The sequence below is a fragment of the Sinocyclocheilus rhinocerous genome, unplaced genomic scaffold, assembly GCF_001515625.1.
Source record: "Sinocyclocheilus rhinocerous isolate Xijiao unplaced genomic scaffold, SAMN03320098_v1.1 scaffold647, whole genome shotgun sequence".
Classification (NCBI taxonomy): domain Eukaryota; kingdom Metazoa; phylum Chordata; class Actinopteri; order Cypriniformes; family Cyprinidae; genus Sinocyclocheilus; species Sinocyclocheilus rhinocerous.
The window spans coordinates 781,122-792,942 of NW_015632746.1; the positions used below are offsets into that span (position 1 = coordinate 781,122).

Sequence of the window (11,821 nt, forward strand, 5' to 3'; positions counted from 1 at the left end):
AACTTCGGAAATATATGCATGTTGGATTTAGACATTTTATTACGAACACCTATGAATACTAATGAGATCACGTTTTTGGAACTGCAGGCAAGACCCTGACTCAAATAAGCACATTAGTTACATGAAATGCCACAAGCTCACACTCTTGTCGTTTTATTTGTTTTGGCAATTAGGGCTGATAGGTCCACCGAGGCCCCAGGAAAGCAGAGACTTTCTTTAATTGCTTCATTAAAAACTGCTGATTCCGAAACCAGCTCTATCAAGCTGAAATACGTCTCATTTTTTTCCTAAGCTGTGGATGAGGTAGAAATACTGTATATGCAAATTACATTTGATGATTTAATAGTGAACGTGAATAAATTAATGAAAAATAAGCTGTGAGGGCTAATAAGAAGGTGGACATACATAATCATCGTATGGCTGTTGGAGCAAAGTTGACTGAAAAGCCATATGCCACAGCGGTCAGAGAGAAGCACCTTCAATGTGGCTATGAGTCACATCAGGTGACGAAACTGCTGTGATGCAGATGATGAACTGGCGGATGTGCTGTAATGTCTTATTTAGCTGCAGTGGCTTGCTGTGACTGTTCCCATCTGCTCCAGGTCGTAAGCACTTCTGATCGTCCTACTTCAACCCAGGCACTTTGAGCTCAGGCCAAAAGCCCTCACAGGCCCTTCACAGCCATAATGACGTCTCTTCACCATCCAGTGGTAAAACCCATTCATCAGACGTCCGGAAGAGGGACTGACTCACTCTCTGCAACTCAGAAACTGTGTTCTATTCAAAGTCAGACACGGGACAATCCTACTCATTATATTGTTACACTGAAGGTTAAACCGTGTCATAACCAGATGCAACACGACCCTGCAACACATGATAAATGTGATCTTTTTTCATATTAATTTCCATAGAGTTTTTATCCTAACAAGTCACAACAAAACAGTTTTTATTTGTAGAATGTTACCTGACTGATACATTGTGAATATACCAGCCGAGAAGAGCAAGTAGGATGCAGACCGTTTCTCATACCGTGGTAAAGATTTTAGTCACATTGCCTCCCCCCAAGTAGTTTAAACAGGGAGCTCCTAGAAAGTCAACACATAATGCTTTAATCCCCAAGTGAGCAAGCAGAGGCAACTGTGTCAAAGAATGAAAAATCCCATTTTGATGGTAGCAGGAGAAAACGGTTCCCCTCTGGCTATCATTGTCCAATTCTTTCATGCAAATGAATGGCTAAACCAGCAATGTGCAGACCCAAAACCAACTATTTCCAAACTGGCGTTTGCCAGGTGGATGTCGCTTTGATTGATGCCAAAGCATTCAAGGACAGATGTGGAGCTCAGTACTTGATGTTTGCAGAATCAGTGCAGATGAGACCAGAGTTAAATGACAGATGGATTGCAAGCCAATGTTCACCTTTGAAGTCCAAATCAAACAGGTCCAAGAATTCAAATATCATTGGTGCAGTAGAAGAAATTGGCATCTACCCCCACAGCAAGGCAATCACTCAAATGGTGTCCACCAAGAACAGAATTTGCCTCTTCCAAGCACTAATCCTACCAATTTTCATGTACGGATTGGAGACATGAACTCTGCCCAAACCAGACATGAACTAGCGTAAGGTCTTTCAAATTAGACACCTGAGACAGATTCTGGTTGTCTCTATTTGTGATACTCATCATAATAGGTCAATTTGCATAAAAGGTCAAAACAATAAAAAAAAAAAAAAGCAGACTGTGATGGTTTGGCCACATCTGAAGAATGAACACCAGTCGGCTGCCACCCAAGCTCCTTTGGTGAGAGTAACCTGTCCATTGTAGGGTTCGATGAGCAGGACCAAAGAAAATGTGGCTGAAGCATGTTGAAGAAGACCTAAGGAACCAGCCATTGGCCATTGACTAGGCATGAATGGCACATGGAATCCAGCGGCCCCTACAGCAGAGTATTGGTTGACCTCCTACCCAATCACCAGCTAAGGTTTAAATAAACTACGACATGCACCTACATCTTGACAAAAACAAGTCGTAGATCATCATATATTTCGCAATTTATACATTTAACTGCATGTGACTTTGTAAATTCTGGGTTTCTAATTTGAATGGACCACATTAAGATGAAATGCAACACTAATTCTGTACTGTTTCTTCAGTTTTCCCAAGGCATCATATTACAGGTTGGAAAGCATTAAGCAGCCAGTTTAATACCCACCATATTTGTTTAAGCCCCCATCTTAGTCTGAAATATCACAGTGGGCCATTGATTATCACTACAGATAGCCATGTGAGCCACATACATGCATGCATTCATTTCCACATATGCACTCTTTACTGTAAGTTAAAGTAGACTGCAGCATGTGTTATCTCTAGCCCATACATCATACCTATCTCCTGTGCTCAGTTGGAACATGTTACAGCTGTGCCAGGAAAGATGACAGGCCCAGAGTTTCATTCAAAGAGGATCTGATCCAGCTAAGAAAAAAGATGCAAGGTATTTCAGTGTCAAGAGACACACACTCCAGCACCCCCCCCATTTTTTCAGTCTTGTGTGCACCGTTTGTTCTTCCTCACAGCTGAGCTCCCTGCTCTTCAATTGTTCAGGTCGACTGCAGTGCAGACCTCAGCTCCCATACACTCACCAGCCGAGTTTCTGTCATAGTTTAGCTAAAGGACACACACTCAAACCAAGCCTACAATATTACACTTTGGATTGAAACACAGACACGTCCACATATCGGCTCTCACACGTGGAGAAGGCGTCACATGTTATTCAGGAAGAGAATGCCAGACGGATTAATCCTCAAGGTCGTGGAAAATATGATTGTGATGGGCTGCATTTGTGTAGAAAAGTGGATATCTGTGTAGCACTGTTATGAATGGATGAGTAAACCGGGCTCAAACGTGTCTCTTAGTGCAATGATTTATTTAATTTCACCTGCATGAAGACCAGATGAAATGGTAATAGATTCATTAACTGAAAATGTAAAAGTAAGAATATAGTATTTGAAATGGGTTGTACTTATCAGCAGTGAAAGGTTAGAAATGGGCATTTCTAAACAGGAGAGAGCATGATTTGTGATTTGCTTTTATACAACAGTTGAATGAACAAGAAATTAAGAGTAATAGTTTGTCCAAACATAAAGATTTGCTTAAAATTTACTCAGGTCATCCAAGATGTTGAGGAGTTTGCTTCTTCTTTGGAACAGATTTGGGGAAATTTAGCATTACATGACTTGCTCACAAATAGATCCTCTGCAGTAAATGGGCGCCATCAGAATGAGACCCAAAATCTTGTGCTCTCAGAGTATATATGCATTTAAAATAGCACAGATAATTGTGTTATATAAAAGTATGCACTGTAACAGCTTTTTTAACAAAACATGTTTTAACATGGTTTAACACCAAGAGATGGGGAAATTGGCAGAGAAGTAAATTTTATTAACAGGGTATGAGAGGGGGAAGCAGGAGGAGAAATAATTCAGTGGAGAAATACAGGGAAATGCTGCGCACCTGTGTTTACAGGGAACTCTCCATGGTCCTGATCACCTCCAGTTAGATCTGCTTTCCAGTATCATCCCTAAAGGCAGAGCCTGAGAGTCGGGAGCTCTCCATGGTGCTGAAGGTGCCTCTTCTGCTCTGTAGAGGAAATATTTAGGATCAGGACACAGCTTCAAGCTACACAGCACATATTATATAGTATGAATATGGACTATCAATAGGAATATAATACACCTGCCATGTTGGCATTGTCAGACATATTAATCACATGACATACTGCTTTTTATATGCTTTTTATATACTGCTATATACTGGGTCCTCCAGGATCAGGATTGAGAACCACTGAATTAAACAGAAGCAGTAACATGGAACAAAACAAAATTAAAATTCTAACAATGGCACTAATGAGACATCGTGTACCTTGAGGAGGTGAGATAAAGTTGTATTTTGTAGATATACTTTGTGACTTCAATCCCAGCTGACCTGATTTTTTTCTTCAAAAAACCTTGGTAAAAATTACAAAACAAATTACCTACTGTTGTTCTTTTAACTCGGGCATCCTCTGAGAAATCAAATCCAGTCCGGATGGGAATGTCAGTGATTGTGATTATTTTATTTATTTATTTTTTCATAGTGGTTCTCAATTACTTTGAGGTTTACCAAATACCATAACTAAATTTAAATGTATGTTTGCACTTTATATTATTTAGACCTTTTTGCTAACTTCATGGATAACAGTATATAAATGACTGGTGTCGTATAAAAAAATTAAAATAAATAAATACACGCACACACACACACACACAGACACACACACATGTGTGTGTGTGTGTGTGTGTGTGTGTGTAATAAAAAATATATAATAACTGAATATATTATATAACAAAATTACTGAATATGAATGAAATTCTGTCATTGTTTACTCATTCACATTGCTCAAAACCTGTTTTCTGTTTTCAGTGGAAGACACACCAAAAATGCTCATTTCCATAAAAATAACAGTTCATATTTAGCACTATGGACAAACAGGACCATAAAATTAGTAGAAGCACTACAAAAACATGCTTTCTTGTGTCATAGTTTCATGTAGGAACAGACTTTTATTCCCTGATAACCTTTACATTCACAGCAGCTCTCAGATATGCAGTGATTACATCAAACATCAATATGTCAAACAAATCACTGCTTCTCTAGTAGCTACTAAACAAACATTGCTATTGACTATAAAATGAATGCCTTAAAAATGTCAAATTAAGATTACCTTAACAATGCATCATATGTACAGCCTTTAACACACTTTAAACTAAAAATACAAAAAAAAAAAAGTGTACACCTTAATTCTCTGCACATACAGATGAAATGAATAAACATCAGCTGGGCGCCTGTGTGCAGCTGACACCAATGCTATACAGGAGAAAAGGTTGTGCCGAGAGGGAATTCTGCTGTATTCCTCCCAAAAAAGAGCCATGCTGACAGAAAAGAAATCACTCCCTCGAGCTCCACTCTTCTGTTTTTCTCAAGATAGTTTCAAACATTCAGTCTGGCAGCCTCAGAGGAAATCGCACAGAGTCAGGCGGGTTGAGAGGTGCTAGCCGCGGTTTACCTCGCAGTACGTACTGTGTGCATCTCAAATAGGACCTCTTGGTGAGATTTAGAAAGTTTTTTTATTTCCCTTTTTCACATTTTATGTTGCAGCCTTATGCTAAAATGATTCAAATTATTTCTTTCTCATCAATCTGCACTCCATACCCCAAAAAGACAAAGCAAAAACTAAATTTTTGATAACTTTGCAAATTTATTTTGAAAAATATCTCATTGCATAAGTATTCAGAACCTTAACTCTGTACTTAATTATAGCATTTTCCAATAAACAAATGTAATCTGAGCTGTAGCCTAGTGGTTGGAGCATGTGCTCCAGGCATCTTGAGCTGAGGTATTCACATGGGAAATGCAGGTTTGAATCCAGCCTGTGTCGTGCATCGAACCCCTCGCTCCTCTTTCCAATTATTCTTGTCTCAGCTGTTCGGTTTAAAAATGGTAAAACAGAATTTCAAAGCAACACTCATTTCACAGCCCTGCTGGAGCGTTACTTTGAACGAAGCAGCATTAACTTTTGATTGACAAAGCATTGTTCTCCTGCAGGCCTTGATTTGCTGCTCATTTTGTCCTTCTACTCACCAGATGCTCCTGAATTTAAACTCAACAATAACTTCCAATAAAGGCAGCAGACTCATACAGGATTCAGAGGAGTCTATTATGTACGCAAACCTGGACACTTTCTGAACACCTCAGAGCAAAATAAGACCTGGAAGAGTGAAAGGTTGAAACTTACTCTATGAGCTTGTTTCTTAGGGATCCTCATAACTCTACACCACTAATTCTAAAGTTAGTGAAACTTTTATTTCAACGGTGCTCTCTGCACTGCTAAAACAAAGGGTCCCTGATATAGCCACTGTCCAATTACAGGGTGTACAGAACAAAAATAGATGCAATCAGAGAAGGTACATTTAGGTGTTTGGAGGAACAATCCAATTAAGCAGATTAGAGGTCTCCACTGAGGTATTACGCTCATTTTCCACCCCAGCTGCCTAGAGTGCCACTGTAAAAGTTCACCTTCATTTGTAAAGACAATTAGATATTGCTGACAGTGTTGTGCATTTAAAATCTATACTGCATATGTCGCATTTAGGACTCGGGTATGTACTCTGAGCAATGGGGGCGTGCTTAGACCTCTTGTTTCAAACCATTTATGAGACATTTTTGCATGTGCCTATAAATGGAAATACGGACGTACTGCTAATTTGCATACTGTGTAGCGAAATGAGCTTATTTTTAACCCAGGAATGTCGTGCATCGGGCATCAGTGTGACAACTGTATATTTAGAAGTCTAGTTAATGAATCATCTGTTTAAAAATCCCAGACGTCAAGCTTGGCATCCCTTACTATTATTAGAAACCTTTTTTTTTTTCAGGTCATGGGAGTTTGAAAGTGAAGCATTTAAAAATATCTCTATTCAGCTTTGTGTATCACACAAATAGTGTTCTTCTTGGAAGACTTGCAGCTTATTTGATTTTTTTTACCAAGTTTGGAGTTAGAATATTGCTAAGCTTTCAGTAAATCTCTGTAGTGAATAAACTGTAAGTAGATAAATATGTCTGTATTTTTAGCTATTTCTCTTCATCCACCATAGATATTTTTCACTGAGGTTGTTGCAATGCATTCTTGGTATACATGATGCGACGCCTTGGAATTTTGAATGATTAATTCTTTTGAAAGTAAGTATTAGTATACTGTCACATTGTCCAGTTTTGGCCATCTGCATGCATCATTCACAGAGTCAGCATTCCTAGAATGCACCGCGACAAGCTCAGTGATAAAAAAATAAATAAAAATAATTGAGTATATTCAGTGGTTCTTATTAATAAATGAACATTTTACTCAATATTTTTGTGTGTTGGCAAAGTTTTATTACATTGCTTTGTGCACATATCGCAGCAGTTCAAAAATGAAATGTCTGGCAAGTGGCACTAAAAGGTTAATGCTCTATCGAGTTTGAAAATATCATACCACCTATACACTACACCATACCTTAAAACGCATTTGCTGAAGCAACCATGCCATATAGCGAGTTTTTAATTGTGAGTTGTGTTTAATGGGATTCGTACCTAAGCGCTCCACATCACAAATGCAGTGCTGTACCAGGTGAGCTTACGAGCAAGTTTACTATCAGAAAAGCTATACATATGGAACTCATTATGTGATGCAAATGTCAAAAGGCATTAGGTTACAAATCATGCATTGTGGTAAAAGTGTTTTGAGGTCATAATATTGTGCAAAGAACTATGCAAAAATAATGGGTTATTAATCAATAATCCAGTCTGTAATCATGATTTGTAGGGAAAAGAATAAAAGTTGCAGGTGTTTTACTGCCACCTGTGTTCATATCAGATTAAAAAACTGCAGTGAATTGTATGTGTAGGTGCGTTTTTTTGGAGTTTTGCACAAATGTAGGCATAGGCCGAGGGTGGACCAACTCCAGGGTAAGGCTAAAAGCAGCCAAATCTATTAACTACAAACATCATAAACCGGTCTTTTTAGGCAAGAACCAGACATGGGTGTCGTGTAGGCTAATAAAATATGTTTAATGGGACTGAATTTGTATTTAACGTGATTACAATTTCATAAAAAAACGTTTATACGTTTAGTATAAAACGTTTCCTTTTCAATGTTATTCAAACAGCGAATACATTATTATACAGAAAGTGACATTATCACTAACTTTGATCTATCGCGAGTTTAAGCACTCTCAAAAAACAAATCAAAACTATCGTTATAATCACTTACGCTGTCTACACTGTGAAATGAATCTCTTATTTACTTTGTACATACATCTGCGCGTCCAGAATTCAGTCAGCAAACGCGCGCGAACTCAAAACTGATGCGTTTCAGCGATGACTCATCTGAACGCCTCTGATTGGCCATTGCAATCCTAAGCTCAACAGAATCGTGTGTGATTGGTTATAATGCGCAACACTGTAAAAACGCCTAAAATTAAATACGGTGCAACATGAACAGATCTTAATTTAATGCCGCAATTGACATTTTCTATTCATTTTCATTTTGTTAGCAACCGTCGTAATTGATTTAATTTGTTTGTGCAGGGGCATTTTTGCCCAATTTAGTGGCATTTTTGCCTTCCCCAGCCTTACACATGCTCCGCCTATGAATGTAGGTAGAGGCATTTTTTCCAATGAGCCCATGTTGTCCTAAACAGTCCCTTATGAGGTTCTGTTTGAGTTGAATGCTGCTTCAGAAGGCAGCTGTAGGCATCAAGGTTTGATTCATTGTGCATGGTGTGGCACAATGGTGTGCTGCCATCATCATCACTATCTCCTGCACTGTCTTTGCCAGCTCAGCATCATGAAGCTCATAACCTTCAGTGAGGTGAGGGCTGCTCGCTTTGACTTTGCAGAAATGTGCAATATTGTGTGTGTTTGAAACCTGGGCAGCAGTTTCTTTGATCGATGGACAAAGGCAGCAGAGAGCTGGCATTTGGATTTACCTGCAGGCAGAATCGAGCGAGCTGCTTCGGAGCCATCGGGCCTGTAAAACAACAAAAGCTATGAAAAACAAAGCCTTATAAGATCAGAGTTTATTGGAAATGCCCTACCCAACATTTCAGCATGTCTCCAAAGGATAACTCGAGCTAATCATTTAGACAGCGTTTGAGAATTGGAATATAATCTAGTGATGGAAAGCGAGGAGGATAGGGAACTCTATTATAAATAATCTTAGCAAACAATTCCACAGAGTAATGGACATTTTTGACAACAAAAAAGCACAACAAAATTACTGGCCCAACCTGCTGATATTGAACATTACATATTATAGCTAAAGGCCATGAGAGGCCATGATTGTGGTTTTGCAATGAGTGAAGGGTGTTCTTATGCACAATACCAAGATAAAAGGACTAATGCACAGCCTTGAGTTTTATTTCTTTTTTTTAAGTGCAAGGAGTTTTATGTATGTATGTGTGTGTGTGTGTGTGTGTGTGTGTGCATTAGAATGCATTAAGAATATCTTTATAATCCCTTGAGCATAGAAGCTTCATTTAAAGTGTTACCAAGATTTCCTTGAATTTGACACTTTTAAAGTGAAAATTTTCTCGAGAGCACAAAACTGAGTGAAGGGACTGAAGTGTGATCATTATCCAATACACAATAGTCTGCTAGATGAGTGCAACATTAACTTCAACTGTTCTCTGTGACACTTCCTCCCTGGAGGTCAGTCCTCAGTGATCAGTCCTCATGTTTGCTCATTAAATCTATTACATAGTTGGCTGAAATCGATGTTTCCCACTCTCTAGCTCCAAGGTCAGTGTTCTCCAGCTGTCTCTGCCTCTCAATCAGTGGGCAGTTGGGCCGCCGAGTGTTGGTCAGCATTCTCTCACAGTTCAATAATACTGAACGATGGGGAATTCATTAGATGTTTAGACGTTCTTCTCCTTTCTAAAGGTCTCTGTAAATGTCTGCACTTCTGGGACACAAATGTAGTACTGGAAATGTTATTTTTGACTTAAGTCTTGAAACTTACATTTGTTATTGAAACTTAAACTTATATTAATAACTTATATATATATATATATATACACACAAAAAAAGTTTGGAAAACTGACAATATACTGCCAGGAGTTTTCTGTTGCCATGACACTTGGCCATTTGCTCTTTTCGTGAGCCTGGAATGAGGGCCAGTGAGAGCGCTGGGCAATGATGATTTGAGGGAAGCCAAATGTTCCATCATGCTGTCAAAACATAGAGACTGAGAACAGAAAAAAGGATCTGAACTTTTAGCTTTGACACTTTTTTTACAATTGCTAGGACACATTTCTCAATACTTAGGTCACTTTTTCAAAACTCTTCACACAGCTCTCCAAACCAACTTTTCACCAGTTAATTTCACATTCAAAATGCACTAAATCTACATATCTATTTTATTATCTATCTATTTTTTCAGTATGAACACTGAAGTCATAATTAAATAAACACTCTAGATAGATAGATAGATAGATAGATAGACAGATAGATAGATAGACAGATAGATAGATGAAAAAATGCTTTAATGCAAATATATTTGGTGTCACGTGACAGAATTATGTCAACATCCCTACGTTGTTTGCATTAAATCGCTTGTTTCGTTTGTGTTTTTTGTATTTTTTATTCTCTGTAATGTTCAATGTTTGCGCTAAATCTATTCTGACTTCATACACAGCAAAATGAACAAACAATATGTAAATTCTACATTTGTCAGTGTAGCTGTATTTTTATGGTTCCATAAATTTCATGTTACACAAAAAAAAAAAACGAAAAATATAGATGAGGCAATGTTTAAAATGTATCATAGCTTTTTTTGTCCCGGACATATGAGACACTGTATTTGATGAAGGAGCCATAAAGAGCAAGGAATAGACATACTATTTTATAAAAAGTGTAAGGGATGTGAGGACAGTATACTGTGGTAATTGCAGAAACTTGATGAGCAAAATCTTCCAGCTCAGCTCACCAGCATGCTGGTCATAGTGACATTATATAAAAAGAAAAGCATGTGCACCCATTCAGGTGGATTATCGGTGTATCTGTGAGCAAAGGCAAGCGAGAGAGAGATTCAGGAAGGACACAAGAGAATATTCACCACATACAACATCCTTAAATGGCCAAGGAATAAAGCAGTGTGAACTGATGCCTGATATAGCGGCTGATAATGATCTGTGTGAGGCAGAAACTCTCCCGACACCCCATTCCTTTTTACTGGTGAATAATTGGAGGCAGTTCCCTTGTGCTATAGATGCATTCTCCTATTTACTTAAAGCTAAACTAGATGTAGCAAAGAGATGGAAAAACTAATGACATATCTCTCTGAGCTTTTTTTTTTTTTTTTTAAGGGAGCCCTTTTCGTGCTGCCCCAATTGTAATATTGCCTCCATAAACCATGTTTTGTCCCACAGTGTCTCAAGGAAATGTATGAACGTCTCAGGTTACGCATGTAACCATGGTTCCCTGAGTAGGGAATGAGACACTGCGTCCTCTAGGGGTCGCTATGCGGAAAGCCTCGTTGTGACCCGTGTCTGAAGCATACATTCAAAAAAAACACCAACAACACGTTGGCCGGCGACAGCCCATGACGTCACTACTGGTGCGACTATAGTATAAATAGGCGCCGGGAGAACAAATCATCCACTTCTTCGTCTGAAGCTTGCGTCCGAAGCATGGCAGGGAACCTAGAGGACGCAGTGTCTCATTCCCTACTCAGGGAACCATGGTTACATAAGTAACCTGAGACGTAATCTGCCGCGCGAAGCCCTCACCATACAGGATTTTAGAAAGAACGCAAAGTACTAACGTGCGAACTTACCACAGTGTGGATTTTAGAAAGTGTGCAAAGACTTCACGTGCACACTTACCATAACATGGATTTAAAAATACCATTCTAAGGGGCCCTCGTTGCACTCTGAAAGAGCAGCCCATAGATGGAAATGGTCAATCCCAAAAACACTATGTTTGAGAAGTCATCAACTCGATCTAAGGTATAATGCTGGAGTGGCTAGCAGTAAATCTCTAGCTGAGGGAGCAAACACCCAGCTCTCAATCGAGAGGGGGCTCGACCTACAGCATTCCAATGCTGGAAAATAGCTAGCAGTAATTTACTTAGCTGAGGGAGCAACACACCCAGTTCTCAATTGAGAGGGGGGCTCGACCTGCAGCATGTTCCAATGCTGGAACAGCTAGCAGTAATTTACTTAGCTGAGGGAGCAACACACCCAGTTCTCAAT

At 39.0% G+C, this 11,821-nt stretch overlaps 1 protein-coding gene across 1 annotated transcript in view; it reads right to left on the reverse strand.

The window, feature by feature from the left end:
- Nucleotides 1–3,548: 3,548 nt before the first annotated feature.
- The window catches only part of LOC107743036 (leukocyte immunoglobulin-like receptor subfamily A member 4), a 37,146-nt gene continuing 28,873 nt past the window's right edge, over nucleotides 3,549–11,821 (reverse strand). The window contains exon 5 of the mRNA XM_016556146.1: nucleotides 3,549–3,632. Within this exon, the coding sequence (XP_016411632.1) occupies nucleotides 3,549–3,632 (84 nt within the window). The remainder of the gene's footprint in view (nucleotides 3,633–11,821) is intronic.